General features: G+C 37.1%; 1 protein-coding gene across 1 annotated transcript in view; it reads right to left on the reverse strand.

The window, feature by feature from the left end:
• LOC130582571 (rab GTPase-activating protein 1-like) overlaps window positions 1-22,632 on the reverse strand; it is a 114,070-nt gene that overhangs the window by 77,783 nt on the left and 13,655 nt on the right. Inside the window, exons 2-13 of the mRNA XM_057381366.1 lie at window positions 21,665-21,799; window positions 18,163-18,330; window positions 16,805-16,994; window positions 15,641-15,643; window positions 15,214-15,424; window positions 13,552-13,726; window positions 12,593-12,753; window positions 12,018-12,128; window positions 8,145-8,211; window positions 6,786-6,888; window positions 5,672-5,838; window positions 1,723-1,867 (exon numbers count right to left, since the gene is read on the reverse strand). Of these exons, the coding sequence (XP_057237349.1) occupies window positions 1,723-1,867; window positions 5,672-5,838; window positions 6,786-6,888; window positions 8,145-8,211; window positions 12,018-12,128; window positions 12,593-12,753; window positions 13,552-13,726; window positions 15,214-15,424; window positions 15,641-15,643; window positions 16,805-16,994; window positions 18,163-18,297 (1,468 nt within the window). The 5' untranslated portion in view covers window positions 18,298-18,330; window positions 21,665-21,799. The remainder of the gene's footprint in view (window positions 1-1,722; window positions 1,868-5,671; window positions 5,839-6,785; window positions 6,889-8,144; window positions 8,212-12,017; window positions 12,129-12,592; window positions 12,754-13,551; window positions 13,727-15,213; window positions 15,425-15,640; window positions 15,644-16,804; window positions 16,995-18,162; window positions 18,331-21,664; window positions 21,800-22,632) is intronic.

The following is a 22,632-nucleotide window of genomic DNA, read 5'->3' on the forward strand; positions in this document are numbered from 1 at the left end:
AAAAAAAAAAAAAAAAAAAAGAACGAAGAGATTTATTTAGAACTGCAAATGACTCATTGAACCTGCATATCCTCCAGGACAGAGAACTCGGCACAGAACTCTAAATGTGGTTTCCATGAGAACAGAGGCGCATCATATTTTCAATGTCTTCTCTTAGGAAGTGATCTACATTAAAAATAYGGAAACTAGCATTAGGGAACTAAACCAAAGTTAAACTTAGGTTTACACTCTGGTGGAACACTTTTTCTCTGTGATAAGATAAAGCCATTCCATAGTAGCAGCAAGACAACAGTATCCATGTTATTCCTAATTGTGCTGCATTCACCACATTCTGGAACAGTTTTATGCTTCCGAGTAATGGCAATATTGTAAAAAAAAAAAACCTATTCAATTATTTAAACTCTATCAAACAAGTCCCAGAAWTAATTTTGGTTCTACAATTCACATCCAGCAAGAAAAAGAACACCAACAGCTGAATTATACTACACTGATCCACGAGTTCCAAAGACCAAMWCTGAACCAGTTCTTGCTATGAACCRCAAAGCAATCCCAAACASCAGTGAAATAGAAGAATCCCTAAGGAGAAAATAGTATTTTTATTATTCAGAAGTACTTGATACAAAGAGGGGAATGACATTTCTAGTTCATGCCCATTCTCCTTCCTTTTAGGAATCAGATGAAAGTTCAAAGAACACCTGACTGTGGGTTTTGCAAGCTTGGTGTCACCTGGGATATGTGGGGGTTTTGGTTTGTAACTAGAAGAGACTMACTACACTTGCCTGTTCCAGCCTGTTAATCTCAGGGTTCTGACTCAAATTGCATAAGCTAATATCCAACACATTTCTGTAAGAATCAAGGAAGAATTTTTCCACRGTAGTGAGGGATCCATTTTATGGTAGTGAGAACAGCGCCAGAAATCTGAATAACTTGGTAAAACTCACAATTTCTGGTAGGTCAGACATCCAGATGAAAAATGGCACRTAGAAATAGTTTTTATTGTAGATCTGAATGCTCTGGGCTAGCCTTCAGAGTACAAAGAGATAACAGTAGGCCAACGGCCTTCAAAAAGACAAAACAAAACAAAACATACCACCCCCCTGCTCCCAAGGGAAAAAAAACCAAACCAGCAGTGGGAAATATACTGAGAAATATACTGTAAGCTTTGCAAGGTGCAGGCAAATACACTGGGTCCATGAACTGCAACACTTCCCCAACTGAACCAGGAGGTATTTTAATAAGCTCTAAATAAAAGTGAGGGAAAACAAATCCCATGTTCAGTGGACAATTAAAGGATGAGGAAAGTCCCCAGTCCCCATGTGAGTCTGTTTGGGATATTTTTTTGTTTTTATTTACAAACAGGCATTTAAAACCTGCTATTTCAAAACCTAATTTCATGCTGTCCTCTTTAGCAGCACGTCCAAGGCAAATGTCTTCTGATCAGAAGAAAATACCTTTGAAAAACATTTTCTAACTTGATGACAGAGCACAGCTGCCTCAGTAACGCATTTTGAAGCACACAGAAAGATGAACACGCATTGTCTGCTGCTGCTGTTGAAAGGCAGCAAACAAATAACAGCTTGCTAAAAATACCCCTATTGCTAATAGAAAAGTACTGGTGATCTTTTTGTYCAAAACAGTTGTATTAAGAATTAAATGAGTAGATTAACAGCAGAAATATAACAGTACTATCTATGGAAACTGTAAATGCTCATTTACCCTTACCTTCTTCTGCCTCATCCTCCTGGGATGACATAGGCCCTCCTCCACTTGTTGGGGTGAGTAATTCTTCCTCTCTGGCAGATTCTCTTTGCAGACTGACAACTTCATAAATTGCATCTCCAGCACTTGTGTGGCTTTTTCCTTCAGACTAAACCAAAATATGGGTATGTATTAGGTTTCCACTGTAGAAAAATAAGGCTATCAAAGGCTAAACCATTGTCTGGACACAACTCCTCAGATTTCTTTGCCTTGGCACAAGTAGATGGCACTGACAGTTCTGGTTTCTCTCAGTTTTACAGGTAGAAAATACACATAAAACTGCATTATTTCCAAAGCTGCCTCTTAACAACCATTTTCAGTAGTGTCCAGAACAATGATAAAAAAACTTTCCAATTTAAACAGCTATAATGARATGAAGTTAAAGAAAAATCTCAGCTAAAGAAAAGAGTAGAGAACAATGAGGGAAAATAGTGGAGTMACTGAAAGAGGAACTGAATGCCTGAGGGGGAATAAAAAAACAATGGTAATAGTTCTTTTGTAGGCAAAGACAGGACTAAAGAAGAAACAAAACCTCATGCTTTTGAAAATGTGTAAATTGTGAAAAGCTCTTTTTAGTGCTTTTCTCATTAAAAAAACAGGAAAATTTATCTTCCATGAAGTATAATTTGAAATACACTCCTTCAAATGGGGAAATGTAATGGAATCCCATGGCAGGGCTGTTGGAACTACATAATCTTGAAGGTCCCTGTGAAGCCAAATCCTTCAATATTTTATGGCTTTTATATGAAAAAGAAGTCAATTAACTATAGTTTAAGCAGTTGCAAAGTTGCAAGTTTTAAARTAAAAGGAGTATTAGTTTTTCCTCTGAGTTACAGTTATGAACAGTTATTTTTCAGTGACTTGCAGTGATTACTATATTTTTAGAGAATTGTATATAACTGCAAACTAATGATGATATTAAATGAAACACCCCAAAATGCTGTASTATTTTGTACTTTGTGCATCTTGCCTAATGAATTAAAATAAAGTAATTTTTAGAACATACTAAAAACATCAAATTAGCCATGAAAAAGAACACAATTTCAGTTAGRGTACCCTCAATTTTTTTGAAAAACAAAGTTATTATGAAGTTGAAAGACTCCACAATATCCACATTGGAGATATACAAAAACTACTGACCAACATTTGCAATTTCAACCAGCTGGTGAAATTATGCAGATGAGCGGCTTAAACAGGTATTGTTTGGACTGACACAGAATGAATAATTTTATACTGAAAAAACTTTTCTCATTTATTTTAGATTAATCATTCAGACCTGCTTTCCTTAAAGTAAAGGCTCCATTTATCAGCCAGTTTTGCTGACTGATTTTCTCAATAAGTCAGTATAATGAATTTTGGAGTGTAGGCATATACACCCTRCATTTTGTAACATTTAGCAGAATAATATTAGAGCCATTATCCCTGTTTTATTCTCACATAACACCATTATTTATTGAGTAATTACAAAGTACTTGGTTAAATTAATCAAATATYGGTGCCGCTAATATCATTAACCATAGCTACCTATAGCTTTTATTTTTGAGAGAGTAAGGCATGAAGTAATGTGGGTTTTGCTGTATGTTAAAACAATTACAAGTCTTCAGCTTCTTGTATATGTTCTGGTTAATTGCAAGACTCGTCTGTATAAAATGTAAAAGACTGGATTATTGGTTTTCTCTGAAGCATGAACCCACCATTACAAGAACTATGTTTTAACAGTGCAAATGTGCGTGAGCAATACAGTGAGATAGCTAGAAAGAACAATCCTAAATTACGTATTAACCTGTGYTTTTCATACCTGATTGCACCTTASCCACCTCAGTTCAGACTATTAAATCTGTCTGAATCCTTTCTCAGAAGGGTTCTGATTTTTTCTATAATCTGCTTAATGCTCAAGTGCTTTTCCAAGAAGTTCACAAATGGTTGATCGCAATGCCATCTGCGGAGTTATTTCCCAAGGAGTAACAGTGCCTTGAGGTACAGGATGTTTCAAAGGTATTGGCAGGAATAACTACTGCAATRCAAACTGTCCAACTGAGAACTGATGAAATAAAGACTTGATACAAGTCTCCCAAAGAGATCCTGGCAACCACAATCAAGACCTCATCTTGTAGAAAGATTACTAGGACTAAAAATATCCCTTTCGTAAAGATCTGCAGAACAGACTCTGAATTTCGCAGCAGGAAGAAATGAATGTGTTTCTTCAAGGAAGAGAGATGTGTATGTTTGACACGTTATAAGGGGTGAGAAAAAGAAAGCATTCATATTACTTAATTAAAAAGGGTACAGCTGTAAGTGATTAAAAAGGCAAACTGAACTGATTAGAGATAAGCATCAAACAGCTGAGAGCATAATATCATCAAATGCATTTTCTTTAATGTCAAAATGCAGATATCCTTATTTGCATGTAACAGTAGGGTTTCTYYGATTTTCTTAAATTCTAAGTTGCTWTGCTAATCTCTAGAAGAAATACAGAAACAACATTGCATGAGATTTTTTTACTCCTTAAGTGTTAAACACAGCAGCACATTTCCCAGGTAATATCAACAGTTTGGTATTTTCAGACCTATTACTGTGCCCCATAGAAAGATGATGACCCAAATACTCCCATTAGGCTCAGTAAAATAAAATCACTGCTCTTTGGCTCCTTTAGTCAAAGATGATGCACAACTTTTCCGATGCACACAGTACAACTGGCCTCTGCTCTTCACTTTTTGAGCTAACACCAAAACAYAAGTCTTTGYAGAAAGCAGGTCAASAGTGGCTGCAGGACAAKGCAGCTGCACRTCATTCTACACCGACCCTGGACAGCCATATCTCGTGTATATACCTCAGCCAATGCCAAAAAGAGAAGGGTCTTGAGCTACTATTGTTAACAACCTCACTGTCTTAAATCTCTGCATTAGGTGCCTTTGCCTTTAATGGCTTATATTCTTACAGCCACTTCCTTCTTATTGTGAATGTCACTAGCCCTTTGATTTTAAAATGAACAATTGAAAAGTCATTTCCTAGTTCTACCAGTCAAATGGACTTGCTTTAGATGTCCTGCTTTAGAAGTCAGATTGTAGAGAATCAAGGAGAATTCAATAGGAAGGTACAAAACTGTTTAAGCCCACAAAGCCCAATGACTTACAACTCATCACAGTTCAGTTTACAAAGTGTGCTGTGTTTGGCTGGGATAGAGCTACTTTTCTTTACAATCACTAGTATGAAGCWGGGCTTTGGCTTTCTACTGGAAAYAGTGTTGATAACACAGGTGTGTTTYAGCCTCTGCTGAGCAGTTACTTACACACAGTCAGGACTTTTGCTGCCCCTCATCCCACCTCACCAGCAAAAGGGCTYGAGGKGCACAGAAARCTGSGAGGGGACACAGCCAAGACAGCTGACCACAACTGACCCAAGAGATGTTCTGGACCATRTGGCACCATGCTTGGCATGTAAAGCACGGGGAAAAAAGGAAGAAGGGGAGATGTTTGGAAGGATGGCCTCTGTCTTCCCAAGYCACTGATTTCCAGGSTATGGCWGAGCACCTGCYAGCYCATGGGAAGTGGTGAATGAATTCCCTAGTTTGTTTTGCTKGAGCACACAGCTTTTGCTTTCCCTACTGAACTGTCTTCATCTCAACTCAGAAGTTTTCTCACTTCTACACKACTGATTCTCTCCTCCATCCCACTGTGGGTGGAGGAGTGAGCAAGWGGCKGTGTGGGCCTTACTTGCCAGCTGGGGTTAARCCAYGACACAAAGGCACAGAACCTATATACATGCTATTTAATCCTTAGGTACTAGAGCAGCCCTGAAATAAATAGTTAAAAAACGCAAACTGCTGAGGAGCAGGTGCCATACTGATTTTTATAAAGGCCAAATTAGGACAGATGAGACAAAATGTTCTAAAAATAAAAAAAAAAGGCATTACCAGTTTTAGCTTCATATAAAAAGTTTCTGTGAAGGTTTTCCTGCTGAAGTACCAGAAGCGTTCATTGGCAGGATACACACGCACAACAGTCTCAAGCAAAAACCGAACTGGCTCTACTACTTCAGTAACAACCATGTCCACAGCCACAGTCATGAATACACGCTTATCTGAAACACAAAGATGACAAAAATTAGTCAAAGTTTAAATTTGTAAACTGCTGTTCAAGTCGAAAACCCTTTCAATTTGAAATTAATSATTCTATTGCACTTGTTTTAATTGCCTGAGTTCTACACCCTACATGCCTGTTGCACAGAATGAGAGTGTGCATTAACCAGTGTACCAAGGCACTTYAAATTAAATTGACAACTTTAAAAACTAAGACATTGTGTCCTTGTTTTAAAGACAGGGGCAAGACATCATGCAAAGAAAACACCATTAAGATAAACAATTCCCTCTAACAAAAGGAGCAGGCATAGAATAAGTCACACGGTGAAATGTTCAGAGCTCTGTTACATGCTACTAGAAGCAATGTGGTTTGAAAATCCACCAGCAGGAAGGGTGACATTGGCTGTAGGTTTGGATATGCCTTTAAGCAACTGATGTGAGCTCTGCTTTGGGACAGAAAACAAACTCCAGATTTACATTCAAAGTTCTTAAATCCCATTGGAGAATAAAAGTTCCAGCAATAAGAACTATACAAACTATGCTATAAATCAGCACTTGAATGCATCATTGCCAGCTGCCCCAAGATGTAGGGGATGAAATGCAATTCACAACTAAAAGGAGGAGAACYCCAATGCCTGCCAATACTGTTTTGCTGAGTACAGCAGGCAGAAAACAACTTGCAAATGCTTAGAACCAAAAAGTCCTGATAACCAGAGAAAGGCACATCAGCCCCAAACACGAATTTAACATCTCCAAATCAGCAACACARTGTTCTATGAAAAATTATTCACAACTCTGTGTTGTACCTGTTTATACAGAAAAATTCCTAGCAATGAACTCTTGGAACGTAACAGTTCATGTCCTTAGACACGCACTGTGATTGCCAAGAGAAAGTACATACACCAAACCCATGTTGGGTAAAACAAATACACAAATTAGACTCCACTACCTTTAGGAGTTTCCTCATTAAGTACTAGAAACATGGGTGCATTAGGATTCCACATTCCAGTAATGACATAAGCTTTCCCATCAGAACTTTTTCCCATAGATTCCTAAAAAGAAACATAGAAGATTCTATTACAATTGTGGTTTGAGATCAAAGAGATGGACCATTGGGRTGAGAAATAGTTCTAGGAATGTTACAGTAAAGAAAATGAATTAATGGAATGAACTATTACTAGTATGAGGCAAGTAAATGCTTYCTGAACTTTTCTGAAACAGTACCTACAGATCTAACAAGCCTGTTCAGAAGCCTCTTTCATAGATGAAAGGAGACTGATGTTCCCTCTCTGCAATCCAGTTTGTGGTAGAGAAATAAAAGTAACTCAGTATTCCAGATTTAAATATGGAGAAAGGAYGTTGAAAGTCAATCACAAATGTCTACTTCTATACTACAGTCAAGAAACAAACTAACAATTCATTACATCCAGCAGTTAAATATACTTGGAGTGTAAATGTAAATATAATTCAAGGTGGAGTAAAGACCAGAATTCAAAARTAATAAAAAGGTGTTATATAGATTTATAGAAACAACAACACTCCAAAATTCAATATAATTTATTCAGTTTCATAAACAAATAATAAAAAGGGAAAATCTGAGCAGATTTCAGGAAATAAAACCAGGAAAAATGACCTAGTAGATGCAATCAGGCAAATAAATGGGTCTGACAAGAGAAGTAAATACTGATAGCTAGAATCAGCAGCATGAGTACAGCAGTGAACTGGACAAAACTGGGACAACTGTAGAGACACAAAAGGTCTGATGGGTTTAACTCTAGCACGTCATAACTTGAAAATGGCTGTATTATCCACAGAGAGAAAGTAAATTGGTATTATCACAGAAAGGATGACATTGTTTTGCAGTCCCCTCAGAAACAATTTTTACAATATTGTAAAAAAAAGTGAATTCTTTAAACTCTGGACAAGAATTTAAAATCAAATTAAGGCAATAAAGGCAAAGTTTTCAGCTCCTTGGAAAAACAGRAACACTTCCTGGCACCCAAATATAAAGCCATATTTGCTCTAAATTTTTAGCGAACATGCTTGACACAATACAGAAAACTCAGTTATCTGTTACAATCTTATCTCGGCTTCACTAATTGAAAACAAAACCCAGATACCACAGGTTTTGACATTAATTTAAACGTTTTGTCCATCTTATTGTTGTAGACATCAAATCCCAGGATTTAAGAAACAAAAAAAACAACCCAAACAAAGCAAAAGATATTAGAAGCTTGTTTTGCTGGGATTTGTTATTTTTTTCAAATCACCTTATCTTATTTAACAGGTTATGAGAGCTAAGTGTTACCATGTCTAGTAAATGCATGTCACAGTTCTTCACATTTCKTCCAGGGCTTAGCAACATCCCAAAGCACCTGCAAAGTTTATTTAAAACAAAATAAAAGGAAAGAAAAGACATACATTAGTTTTTCAAAATGCATAAGTCTTTGCTTAAACACAACTGACAGCCACCTACTGCTTCTAATTTTAAGAGTATCYTTCAGGCAAGTTTTTTGTTATTGTTATGGCAACACTCAGTAAACAACACAACACATGYCACAGAAAAGACAATGGAATTATTTTCCAGAATGAAGATGGCAGAAATTAGCATCTGACCTGTGAAAACTCAATTATTCCTAATTTATAATACTGAGTTAAAAGATACCAACAATTCCTCTACATCAGTGATGGAGAGTGGTATGAAGAAATTCTCTCTCTCCAGTTAACTTTAAAAATTGTTCCCATGCAATCATAGGAAAAAATACAAATTTATTCATTCTATGATTTATAATAGCACTGCATGCAAAAAATCACATAACATCATAAGCCCTTAAAAAAAACCCACACAAACAAGAGTTGGCTCAATTTTGAGACTTCATTCCTCATTTTTTTAAATCTGAATTTGTGTGCTATACAAATTCCAGAATTCCAGTCCAATCATTTTACAAGAAAATGCTCTTGATATTTTTAAGAGCAAAAAAAACCAAAACTTTGAAGACTTCTTCAAACATTTAGATTTTCAAACTTCCTGACTAATGAAGGCACAAATTCAGGTCTGAAGTTTCTGCAAATCATCTATATCTTTCTCTCCTTTGAACATTATGAAAAAAATTTATGTGCACTCCATTATGAATAAAAACACCAAAGAGAATTATGTATTTGGAACGAACAGCAAGCTGTCTTGCACAGATTTTATAAAACCTTAGATCTCAAATGAAAAAAAGAAAAAAAAAACCCCTGAAAGTAATTGCAATTTGAAATATTATGGAAAATTGTGGTTGTAATTCAGAGGGTTTTGTTTCAAGATTTTTCTTCTGTTTGGTTCTCTGATAATCAAAGCACTTTTTCTCACTGACTCTCAGAACTATTATGCTGGATATAATATTGATTGGATATATGAACACCAGCAACTAAAATTTTAACAACACTAACTGTAAAAGTCTCAAGATATACAATTACTATGCCACCTAGCTTTCCCTATTACATTAGAGTATATGGTTTGCATTTTCCACCTCATTACACTTAACAGTAACTTACATCCACAATTGTATTTTCCATTGTCCATAATCTTCCAATACTAGAATCATAAAAACCTAAGTGGTAAATAAACCAGTGATAATAGTTTTGATTTATCTATATCCATAATGCAGTACCATGTAAATTATCCAAGGCAGCTCAGATACAGGACTTGGATTTAGCCACACAAACCAGATTCTCTAAGAGATAATTAAACCAGGCAGAACCTAACATTAGATTTAATACTTCTTGCTCCTGGGACAGAAATAGCACTGAGAGAGTTGTAATTGATAATAGCAGGGGGGTCATCCAGCTTCTGGTACAGSTGCTATAGGGAAATGTTAGGCCAAGATCCAGAGGCAGGTCTTACATCTGTGGCTTTCAAAGACAACAGCTCCCACATCCTACTGCTGTGGTGCATCACTCAGATATACACAGTTCCAATGCATGACAGCCAAAATTTTTGGGAAGTTTTTTTCCAGAAGAATGGGAATCAGGAACAAGTAGTCCCTGTCTCTCACAGAAACAGAGACTTATGATGCCTAGWAGCATCCTTCTGCAAGAGGGGTCAGGGCTTCTCTTCCCTCTAATTTCAAAGAGGAAAATGAGTTCAAACAAGGTCAGGATCCTCACTTGCAGAGAAGATGGATTTTATAGAAACAGCTGTCAGCACATTGAGCCTCCAGCGTGAGGAGGCTCAACTACACACGCAGGATTCAAAATGACCTACATGGACTGTGGGCCTTGGTTCCACTTCAGAATTGCTGAGTTTTTGCAGTTACAGCTGGCTACCAAGCAGCTCTGAGCACCTACACGTACTCCACTACTCTCAAGACCAGCAAAAAAAAAAATAACTGAAATTGTTTTTCACATATATTTCCATTTATAAAAAYACAAATGCTACCTATGGATAAGGCTGACAGTATTAAGTTAACAYAGTAACAGGACAAGGGTGAATGGCTTCACACTGTYAGAGGGCAARATTAGATCAGATATTAGGAATAAATCTATCCCTGTGAGGGTGGTGCAGCCCTGCCACAGGTTATCCAGAGCAGCTGTGTTTACTCCATCCCTGAAGTCTTCAAGGCCAGGTTGAACAGGGCTTGGAGCAACCTGGTCTAGTGGAAGGTGTTCCTGCCCTGTTATGGGGACCTACAGTCCATGTCATTTTGAATCCTGCGTGTGTAGTTGAGCCTCCTCACGCTGGAGGCTCAATGTGCTGACAGCTGTTTCTATCAAATCCATCTTCTCTGCAAGTGAGGATCCTGACCTTGTTTGAACTTTAAGGTCCCTTCCAACCCAAACAATTCCGATATTCTTTGATCTTTAAGTGTTTCCACTACTAATGAGAAACCAATCAACATTCTGTATTTGGTTCAAAGGATACCAGCCTAGATTTCATATGAAAGTATACATATATAATTCAAGATTAACTCTCATGTATGACTAGCAGCAAACTCCATCTAAACACCACTGTATTGAGAAGAGAGTCAATCCTTCCATCTCTCAGAATGAAAGGCTATTTCACTCTTCAGAAAAACTTCCTTAAAGCCCTTGATCATTACCCAGAATTTTCCTCCTGAATCCTATAAACAACTGAGACTTGACATCCCCCTTTGGGGACTGAACCTACATAGTGTACATATGACTCAGGAATGAACACCATTCATTTAGCTGCTTTGATCCAAATAAAACCTGGCAAAACRCAGGTCAAACAGGGCACAAGAGCAGAAAGGGCAAAAGTTTCATGAGAGTAACTTCCTCCATCACCCTGATCCAACCCTAGGTTCTGCCTGAACACCAGGAGGGGGCAATTTCTCTGAGCAGCAACAAGTTTGATCTTCTGAAACTGTGAGAAAAGATGTTTGAAATCTTTAGACCAGAGRCCAAATATCTTTAGAAATATGTTTTTGCATTGTAATTTCCACTTCAAAATACCTTTGAAGACACATTAAATTGCTCTGAAGTTCAGTCTGATGTAACCTGCACTCATCTTTCACCAGTTTTGAATTTTAATATTATATRAGTACATAAAACTACTTACGAGCCTGTGTATGCCATTCCAATTAAACAAATTTTTCACACTAAAGCTTGTGGTGATAAAATAACATCCCAATGGAATATTTTAAAGACCATAAAAATAAAAGCTAATTTCTAAGAATTGCAGTTTTACTTTGGGGAGAAAAATAATAATAAAATACTAATCAGAAATACTGCAATAACTGAATCCTGAGGGTAAAATTATTTAAAATAAAATTACACTGAAAATAGATTTATTTTAAAGTCAATGAGTAGCCAAGCCATAATTTTACAACACAAAAACACTAACAAAAAATTCTACTGTATATTCTTTGCCTAAAATTTTTGTTTCCATTCAAAAGTAAAAGCTTGGAAGTAAGTCAAGAGATCAACCAGGTTTTGGAAGGGTTGGGGGGYAGGTTATTTTGATGCTCCTGGTACCTTAAATTTCCTTTTCAGTAGAACAGAAGTCTCCATTTATTACTCTTTTGATAAGACTGCCATCTGGTGACATTAATACTATTGTGCAATCACACTTTGTGTTATTGGTACATTTCTTCTTGTCACATAGCTTGCAGAGTCAGAGAAAACTACATTAAATATCATTCTTTCAAAAATCTAACCATAATTTTTGTAAGAATTTTACCTTTCAATGGCCAGTTCTTTGTTYGAGAGCTGCTGAACTGTGATCACCACTTTCTTCTCAATTCCCTGTTTAAGCTTGAAATACAATTTATCTCTATCCTTTGGCACAGGGCTGAAAGAATAGAAACATCCTTTAGCAGGTATAGAACATGAACTGTTAAATACAGAAGAGATTTTACATTTTCTGAATTTTCAATAAATCCAAAATTCATTAGCTTTTTGATAAAAAATTCCTAAAAGGAGACCACTAGACTGAATTTACTCAAGAAACTTGGTTAGACTCAACCAGACTTCTTACTATCTTTTCCATTTACACAGGCCTACACTGAGCATTCTTAAAAGAAACGATGTRGTGAAAAGAAAGTAGCTTGAAAAAAGGTATCCTGAATTTTAATAATTCTACAGAAAAAATACAGAGAAGAAAATTATATCGAAACAGCAGCTTCCTATATATAGCATGTTGGTTTATGAAAAGAGGTCAAATAAATTTTGTTGCAACACAGAAGCAGTGCATTTGGAAGTAGCTGTGTGCTTTTTCCAAAGAGATTTCTGCTTTCCCCTTTCCGTTCTGATTACCTAAAATTTCCTTTTCCATCGTCTTCTTTGACTTCTAAGGAAACACTGAAAGTGTACACATCACTRTCTGGAGTGGGAAGAACAAAGTCCTTCACATGATCAGATGCTTGTTTGGAAGAACGCTTGAATGCTGTGGAGAAACTATAYAAAATGCGGCTGACCTGCAGAAAAGCAAAGCAGTATTTTGATAAAAAATAAAGGTCTTTTTAATGAGGTATTATGATGTTTTTGAAGGTCATAAAACCACTGTTCTTTGCCTCTTATACTGAATACAAATCATGCATCATGTAACACAAAGCACTCAATGACGTGTTCAATAATCAAGCCATTTCAGCAACAAGATCTCCTATTTCCATTCCTGTCACATTCCCTGCTCCTGTCATGCTCAGTGAGTTGATATAAATTTGATTAGAGATTAGGAATGCAGCTCATTAGAAGAGCTGGATAACGTACCTTTCAGCTTGTATATTTAATAATACAATATACAGCTTGCTCTAGCAAATGTCAAAGCCCAAGGAGWTTTCTTCTTCAACCTCTACTTTTCCACCCTAGAAAGTCCTTTTCTCCCAAACTGCCACATAGTTCTACCTAAAATATCTAGGGGAGAGTACCGTAACATGGTTCTTTGTAATTCGAAAGGTAAACAGGGCAACTTTAGTGTGAAACATACTCAAATGAGGCTTGCAAAAGCCCCAAAAGTGAGGCTTTCCGGATCTTCCCATTACAGTGCACTTTGGACTTTAGCTGAAATACTAAATGCAAATCCACTAGTTGAAATACTAAATGCAAAAACTATAAATTATAATAATATTCATTATGACCAGCTGCACATTCTGCAAAACTCATTATTATGTGCTAACATATTTTTCAAGGCACTATATCCCATTTCCTCATTGGGAATGACTTCAAATATGGCTTATTTCCTTTTCCTCAGTCACTGCACAACACAGAATACTTACAGCCTCTTTAATCTCACAGGAGAAAACATGGATCTGGAACTCTTCTGTTCCACAGCTACTTTCAGTAAATGCAAAGCAGTCACTCTCTGAAGTCCCATTTTGCCCACGCACACAAAACAACACCTTATAGATGGGAAACGAGGCTATCTCCACATTGCTCAACTGATCTATTATTCTGGCAAGAAAAGGAACAAGGAAGATCAAAGGAACAGGTCAGTAAACAGACAGGYCTACCTGAAAGGCTTTTCTGCAATTAGATAATCAAGCATCTAAACTCTAATTACTACTAATTTCAAGTAGATAAGATGGGCAGCAGGAACAGAAATGCTATGCTTTACAAATTTAACACATAAATGTTTCTGGTTGTAACACTGACTTTATTTCCTTTATATGCCGTAATATAGACAAACACAGTACCTCTATATCATACAGTAATAATGACCATTGCTCTGAAAAACATGAAAGAAGAAATGTAGAAACCACAGAAACCATAAAAATGCTATTTCTATACAAAATCAAAGAAAATGCAATGTTATAAAGAAATTTAAATATCTTTTTAAGAAATAGTTACGAAAACTCAACAGAACTGAGCCTTGATTGAAGGTACTATGTCACAAATGAATTCACCTTTCCAGTTCTCTGAAGATTGTTAGGAAGTCCTTTACTCACTGATATCTGAAATTAAAAATCACCAGAACCTGTTGCTTCACTTGCTAAACAACCCTCTGAATGGCCACAGTGAGTGCAAGAATAGGCACAGAAGTGCTTGCATCTTGTGTCTGGGCAACAGCTGCCATTGTAAAAGTACAGAGTGCAATTTCCTAATTCAAATGAAATATTTTCTAATGTCAAATGAAACTTGAATTGGGTTCAAAGAACAAAATGGAAGAAAATAATAAAGATTCTCGAAGGTCCTTCTCTTCCTCCACAAGACGATAGTCAACACAAAAGCACAACATGAGCAAGGAAGGAAATCTAATCATATCCTTCAAATACCTTGACACCAGAGCTTAAAAATAAACACCTTGAATATTGACATGCTCCCCACTTCTGGATGCAAGAACACTACAGGTGCATGTTTAGTGCACTCTTACTAAGAACCCTGGATCCTCACCACTAATTAAAAGACCTTTTTCATGTGGGGAAAGTAAATCTTTTCTAGTATCTAGAAACGGTCAGCATCTGCATCATGAGGCAGATACAGGTCAGAGCTGGCTTCTGCACAGCAATGGCTGGAAGCAGAGACTGGCATCTCAACTCTGCAGCATGTATGGGCGAGTCTAAACTGACACCTGCAGCAAACCTAAGGCCAGAAGGACTCCTGCAACACTCGTACCCTGGAAGTGTTGACAGACTAGAGAGGTCAGGAGAACACAGGTATTATCAGCTCTCACTTTTCCAGTATCTCTTATTATCATATTTAAATAGATACTCAGRTAGCAAGAGTTCCTTTTGCTAAACTGTGTGGCAGCTGGTACCACCAGCCATGCACTGCATTGTAAATTKGAGCACATGTTTTGTCTCTTCAGAGCAGTTTCTCAAAATAAACTGTCTTTAACAAGAACCTCAGGCACAAATCCAGCAATTCTACTTCCCTGTGCAAATAACAAAATCAGAAATCACTTCTAATGTGTCTGCTTAAGCAACAAACATGTGTGTTACCGTACAGAGCCTTCTGGAATGTTTGGAACGTAGAGCGTCACAGCTAAAGGGGCTTGACTTGAGGATTTCATGTTTGCCATGGCATGTAGAGCTTCTGGTTCATTCCGTGGGGCTGACACCTTTGTGCAACCTAAGTAAGTCAGTTTGTTAAACAACACGCTGTCCTCTTCCAGGGGTTCACTGGGAGAAGATTGTCTTGGTGCAGAGATTTCTGAAAATAAAAAAACCACATCTTTAGCCATTTGATTTTATTTTACACACCCTTTTTTCCAAGGAGTTCCACAGCAAAATCTCCTACATTTTCCAGAAAAGGACATGAGAGTAGAGAGTTCAGCTCCAGGAACAAGAAATCCATTTAGCAGCTTAATATTACTGTGAAGTCTGTTCTAATCTAATTCATGTTTCCAAGTGTGGCATGGAGACAAACTGCCTTTTGATTCTCTTTAGCATCACTGGAATACAGCACAAATATTCTAAATCTTTCTAAGCAGTCACAAAATCATAGAACATTAAGAGGTTGGAATGGACCTTGAAGACCACCTACCTAGTCCCAACACCCCTGTGTGCCCTGTTATTTCTATTTCTTATTACTAAAGCYAACAGTGCCATAACACTTAGAATCATGAAGGCTGCAAAACTGATCATTCCTGTTGGAGATGGAGCGGGGCAAGAGAAACATATCTACAGTTTCTCTTTTCATTCATGCTAAGGATTGTGTTCTGTTTGAAGAATGTCAATCAGGAAGTCAGCAAGGTAAGTTTCTCAGAAATACAGCATACATGCAATTAAGATATAGGTATTTCCATTTCACATAAACTGTCTATCTTGTTCTACAACAAGAACATGYTCCTTTTATTTCCAATCGATGTGTCGTGTTAGGAATTAGCTAACAGAATACCACAGAAGCGCTCTGCATGCTATTGAGGAAAAAAGAATTGTAGTTCAAGGCACACAGAGATGACCACAGCCTTGTATTCCTGATATATGTAAAGAAATACATGTATTTTTATATATATATATAAAAGCTAAAATATATTTTACATAAAATATATGCAATATAGTTTACATTAGAAGATTTCAGTCCTCCACTTCTCATGAAAACTTCAAACACCAGGAAAGTACCATAGTCATTTCTAACAAATATCAAACCCAAGGCTAGCCTTACTGCTAGCTGGTGACAGAATCAGAGATGGACAGTTTAATCAATTTGGTCAGGGTGTATTTCATTTGCAGGTAGCACCATCAACAAACACTGCCCTGAAAGATCTTGAGCTCCAGCAGCAGGAGATCCACCTCAACTATCAGATCCACCCAGCAATTCACACAATCCTTAGTCCCAACTCATCCTGGGCTGAAGACMAAATGAACATTATCATGACCAAAGCAGAGCAGGTCAGGGTATCAATCTGATCATAATCTATTCCTATCTGTAGTCTTCAATTGATAATAAGAGGAGGTACCAGGGTATTCTCTAACATAGAGTTTAGAATGAAGGTCTGGAAAGATTTATATTCATTTTAAGGTTAACTTGAAACTGCATAAAGAAAAAAACTACCRTGTGTGATTAAGAGGGAAAGCACTCAGGCAATACCTGTAGTAGAWGGGTCTAAAACAAGCTGCAAAGATGGTTGGTTTGTTTGTCCTGCTGACCCTTCCACATCTGCCTTGCCACTGCCATGACTAAAACCTTCTTGGAGTGCAGTGACATTCTGGTCTTTCTCAGAATCCCGCAGTATCTCTTCCATTGCCTTTTCCAACTCCTCATCTCCATTTGAAAATACCTGTAAGCAGAAGGARATTATATTTTTTGAAGGGACTTGTAGTTTCACTTTCACTATTATTTTTTAAACATATAGTCTTACTCATTGCAAAAGTCAAGAAACTTTGCTGAATGAGACAACACACCAAGAATCAACAAAATTGAATCAAATATAATCCAGTGTCACATCCCCTTACTTAAAATGCTGATCCATAAACCATCCATCAAAAAACTACAGGCTTATCTTAGAATAGTAAGTTTGTGTATTTAGAGTCACCATTCAGACTAAAGATCAACAGACTTTGCTATAGATTAGTCTTAACGAATTTTTTTTCTTAGTCATATCCAGTCCATTTCAGATGCTTCACCAATTTCCCCATACATAAGTGGGGCGCAAGCCTAAGGAAATGAAAAAAAAAGTCTAAGTTACACACTCCCTAGAAAGAAAAACCATCTTTCCCAAGTACCAGCTTTTCAGACAACAGAACACCAAAGCTGCATCACAGATTCTACCTCCAATTCACCAGCCCATTTCCAGACTAGAGAAGCAGATAATGTCTAATACAGGGAGAAATTATCAGCTGTAAATAACTGGCWAAGAGTACTGTAAAGACAAACTAGGTACTTACTGTCATTTCAGRGGGAACAAATTCCTATTGTTGCAAGCAGACCAAAACCAGTACATCAGCTACTACAGCTCAGGTGGAGAAATTTGTATTTAACCAATCAGCTGTCATCCAAGTGCTAAAATATTCTGCTATTTAGAGGTAGAAAGCTTTTAGAAAAGGTCTTACTCATGCCTAAAGYAGCACTAACCAGGAAAATTAAATAGAAACTCAAGCCCAAAACCCTCTGCAATCCATTCCTACAAGTCCAATTACAGGCTTTTAAGAWAGCAACAGAGTATCTGACCCCTCAATGAAGAATATTAAGCTTTAAACCAAAGCTCATTSTTTGTGAAGTCCTTTACTTATTAAYAGATCCACAAAATGTAACAAAACTAACCCCCAAAGAAGYTATTAAAACAAAACCTGGACTGMCACTTTTGAACAGTTTTRTTTAATCTGAGCYGTTAATTTCATTGGCAAKAAGCAAGGACAAAAATTACAGTCTAAGACTCTCCTCRTAAGTATGCACTCTYCATCAATACAAAYCTTGCTACATATTTAAAAATAGAAGTCATGGCAAACCTTTCGCTGTGGTTTTTCATCTTTTCCAGAGGTGTCCTCAGATTTCTGATGAACTAAAACAAATTCTTCATTAATTAATGTAGATACAGTWTCAGGAATCCTCCTGGCTCTGCTAAATGATGTTTTGACTTCCATCACAGGTCAGTATTCTCCTCCTGCCACCAGAACCTAATAAAGAAAAAAAAAAGTAAATCGTTTGCTTTGAAGCTGTAGGCAATATGTTGATAGGTATAATATTAAGTTATTGTGGAATAATATAATACTTAAAATTATACTATATGATACTGTATTTCTCAAACTTTGATTTTATTTGTATTAGGAATCTTATGATTTTCAGGTTGGTGCTTAAAAATCCTATGATTTAACTGCAATGGCTGTTACCTRTGCTTATGGATAACAAAGAGATTCACCCCAGAGCTTTGTCTTCCCGTTTTTAATCTTCTGGAATCTTCTTCCTCTACCTGCCTAATTTGTGCCCCTGGTTCTTCCTCATTCAGGTATTTTCCTTACCCCGAGTGTCACAAAGATCATGTGAAAATACACAAGATTACCCAAAGACTAATTTTCCAGAAACTGTATCCCAAAGTGCAACAGTTTACACCTGTAGTGTATACCAGTTTACCATTTGTAAAGGCAAAGACAACTGGGATAACTCAACTACAGAAGTGTACTGACACACTAAGTACTTGCTCTTGCCCCAAGTGGATAAAGGCAGTTAAAGAGAATTTCTATTTCCTAAATATGAACCTGAAATTAAAGGAAATATTATGAATATTACATGAATGCAAGGAGYTCCTTATTCAGATCAGATACTTCAAAGCATATCATATACATTCTTGCAATTACTTCAGAGTTACAAGACCTTTAAGAGTATACTCCAAGCTTGCCCTTAAACCAGCTTAAACCACCAAAGCCAGTGCAGACACATACCTTTTGCTATACATGACTATATTAAATRAATAAATTAGCACCCCAGAACCCCTAATTCCAGTCCTTCATTACAGACTATTCCAACCTACTGTCAGTGTTACCYTCCCCCACTGCAGTAAAAGCAAGGCCATTTTAGTTTCAGTTTAGCAGTAGAACACAAACACAAGCAGATTAGGCATTTGGGAAAAGCTTTATACACTGTATTTTAGCATCAGTCTTTAACCAAAAATAAGTTTTAAYGCCAGAGACAAACTAAGCACCAAAAATCATTAATAAGACATTTTTTCAAACTAAACAACTTCAACTCTAAGCTTTACTCAAGAGTAAAACTGTGATTATTATGAAGATTATTGAGATTTACACCATCTTAAGTAGTAAGCTACTTAAAGAGAAGATTTTTCCACTTTTTTCATTATAAAGACAGATGATCTAATAATTCAGCTAAGTACTTCTGAAGAAAGCAGTAATAAGAATAAAAATGTCTCTAAAAAAATCATGCATTAAGGTTATTTGAGGAAGGGAAAAACATCTGAAGAAGCTTTTTTATTCTTTAGTAACAGGAAGAGGCACACATGCATTCTGAATTTTTCAGTCACCTGCAGTCAGCAGATGGTTACTGTCATTTCCTCTGTGTCACTGGCTCAGTCCTCTTTTTTACTCATTACTGAATTAAGCACTTCAAATCCCCTTTTCCTACAACTGTAAAGAAAATATGACAGTTGACCTACTAGACACGAACAAAATCAAAGAACAGACCCCTACTACTAAACTCAAGCATCTCTTTTTTTTAATCRTCCTTTTTGATGAAAAGTTTAAAGTTAAGGACATAAGAATTTATTGCTGATTGCATTAGTCAGAATACACAGACAGCTGTGCAGTCTCCAATCACATCCGGCTGACTCCCTGATGTCTTCAAGAGCTGAGTGCTGGCTCAGAATCCTAAGGAATTAGGTTTAGCATTTGCTTTACCAGTTTAAAGTTTCTGGGAGGGCAGCAACCAGCAGTGAGGAGCTGATAGGGACAAGAAAAGACAGCAAACATAATGCACTTCACTACCCCAGCTCCAAGTTAAGTTCCTTAGTTTAAGCTGCTAATGGAGTTCAGTTCCAAATGAAAAATACACTCTCTGTTCTGCCAATGCTGATCCAAAGACTGAAACCTCAGATGAGAYGGTACYTTCCCAAACCATCAGAGTTAAGAGTCAGAGCTGCTCCTCTAACAATGCCTTCCAAAAGATGACAACAAATTCTGTTATTGAAGCTTTCTTCACAGTAGGAAACACTGGGAAGGGGGTACTACTGCTGCGAGGAAGTCATTGCTACAAAAGAGGTACCTTGAACAGTCATGCTTGTTCTTATAGACAAGATATTTTTTCTCCATACTTTGCTGAACAATATGGCCTCCACATTGCACATACACAAGAAGTCAGGAACCAATATACAGGAGGACATTTCTTTAAACTCAGTGAAATAAAGCCTACTATGATAAAAGAATTAAAATTTTTAAAAAKAAGAGTTTCAGAAAAGGTTTTCTGACAAACAGATTTTCAGACCAAAAAACTYTTCAGATACAAAGAAATTATTCAGACATAGTTTTAAGAGAGAGTGTGTGTGAAGGTGTGGTATGGTGTGCCGATCTTGCTCCAAAATATATCTCAAGCCACATGAACAATCCAAGGACTGCAGAAAAACTGTTGTTTTTCTCTGTGAGCTTTATCATGTAGTTTTGGTCAAGCCAATCTCTCTGATGTACRTCAGTTCCCAGCATTTTGCTTATACAAAGTCCTGGGTAAAAATAACTAAGCCAACTACTTAGACTATATGTGTTTTGGTGATCAACACCTTCACATATGTAAAGGACTAAGTTGTGGAAGGCTCAAACCCAGCAGCTCCCCCATTTCATTCCAGAAAGGCATCCCAAGTTCACTACAGCTCCCTCTGTTAAGTAGCGTAAGTGACCGAAGAGCAAGAGAAGGTGAAGAACAATGAACTGAGAAAATCCAGGGGGATTCAGCACTGAATCAGAGTAAGGGACACAGGATAAAACTGCTTCTGATTCCTTCCCTACATAACCCTTCCATGTATTTCACATCGAATCCAGAATTGCAAAAACACATCACACACAGAACACAAATGCCTAGGTAGGGATGTATGTCCATGGGATTGATGAGCAGAGCAACATAGGACAAGGCACTCCTGGGCTATACACACTCATCATCACAGGAGAAAGAATCAAAGCCACTGGCTTTCCAGAAGGAAACTGCCTTGCAGACCTGATAGATTCAAAAACTTCCTCYGCAAACTCATCCCCAAATTTTACATTAATCAGTCTGCTGAAACAGTTACCAGACTTTTTTGTGTTTACTTCCAGTTTGTGCTCAACAGATTTCTCCAAGTTACTGCTCTAGGTAATTGCTGGTTTGTAGAAAGAAAAAAAAACCTTTTGCTTCAAATTATAAGCACCAAAAAAATTAGAAAATGTGGAGCTATGAAAAGACAGCAATTAAGGAAATTAAATGTTGACCTATTTTCTGTAAGCAACAAGAAACATGTTTTGAAAGGAAGTTTCTTACCTACTTGAAAGAAGACAATCAAGAGCAGGCTAAATCATACTTTTTTTAGCCGAGAAACAAAGTCATCCTGTATTACAGATAGGCTTGTATTAAAGGCAGTCTTCAAGGCCATACAGGCTGCCTGACAATCCCAAACTGCAAAAAAAAAAAAAAAAAAATACTGGGAAATAAGTTATACCTATTTTCAGAACTATGTTTCCTCAAGAGAATTTCTGGGACCTTTGTGAAGAGGAAGGTCCAATAGAGCTATGCAGAAACTCGTCTTTTGGTGAAAGAAGTCTGAAGTAGAAATATACACCAAAATACATGGTTCATTCCCATTTTTGAGCTACAGATACAGTACATACAGCAAAATGAGTATTTAACTAACTGGACTTGCAATCACTCCATGACTCAGRTTTCTAGATTACTGAAGTTGTGTGGTGACATTCACTCTAACTCACCCCTCAGGGAACAACACATTGACAGTTCCGCCCACACCAACACATATAACCAAGGGTCTCAGCCACAGAATCTTCTCCCAAGAAATGTATCAAAACTACACCTCACCTTGGCTCCCAGCCCATGACATCACTAGTTTTAGTAGGGGACACCTTCCCCAGAAAGCCAGATGTGCTGCAAACACACAAAGCTTCGCCTTTTCAAAGCATCTTCACTGAAAATCTTAACAACCTGATAAAATGCAAGATTATACTCTATGGTGAGGCAGTACAACTCACCATCTGCCCCAAAACCATCTTCTCTATTGACTGAGTGGACACATATACAGAAGAAAATTCTAGGTGTCATAAAATCAGTTTGTTTAAATCTCACTGACCAAAACAGSACTATAATTTTAATTTCAACTTTAATCTCAACTTCTCTCTGTGTAATCTTTTTATGAGAAACTGTCTCTGTGCTCATACTAACAACTGTTTTATTACCCATAAACTGTTCCCCAGTGTCTTATCATTGGCAGTGAAACACTA

Source organism: Malurus melanocephalus, unplaced genomic scaffold, assembly GCF_030028575.1.
Source record: "Malurus melanocephalus ecotype Western Australia unplaced genomic scaffold, MMel_1.1 scaffold_507, whole genome shotgun sequence".
NCBI classification, from domain to species: Eukaryota; Metazoa; Chordata; class Aves; order Passeriformes; family Maluridae; genus Malurus; species Malurus melanocephalus.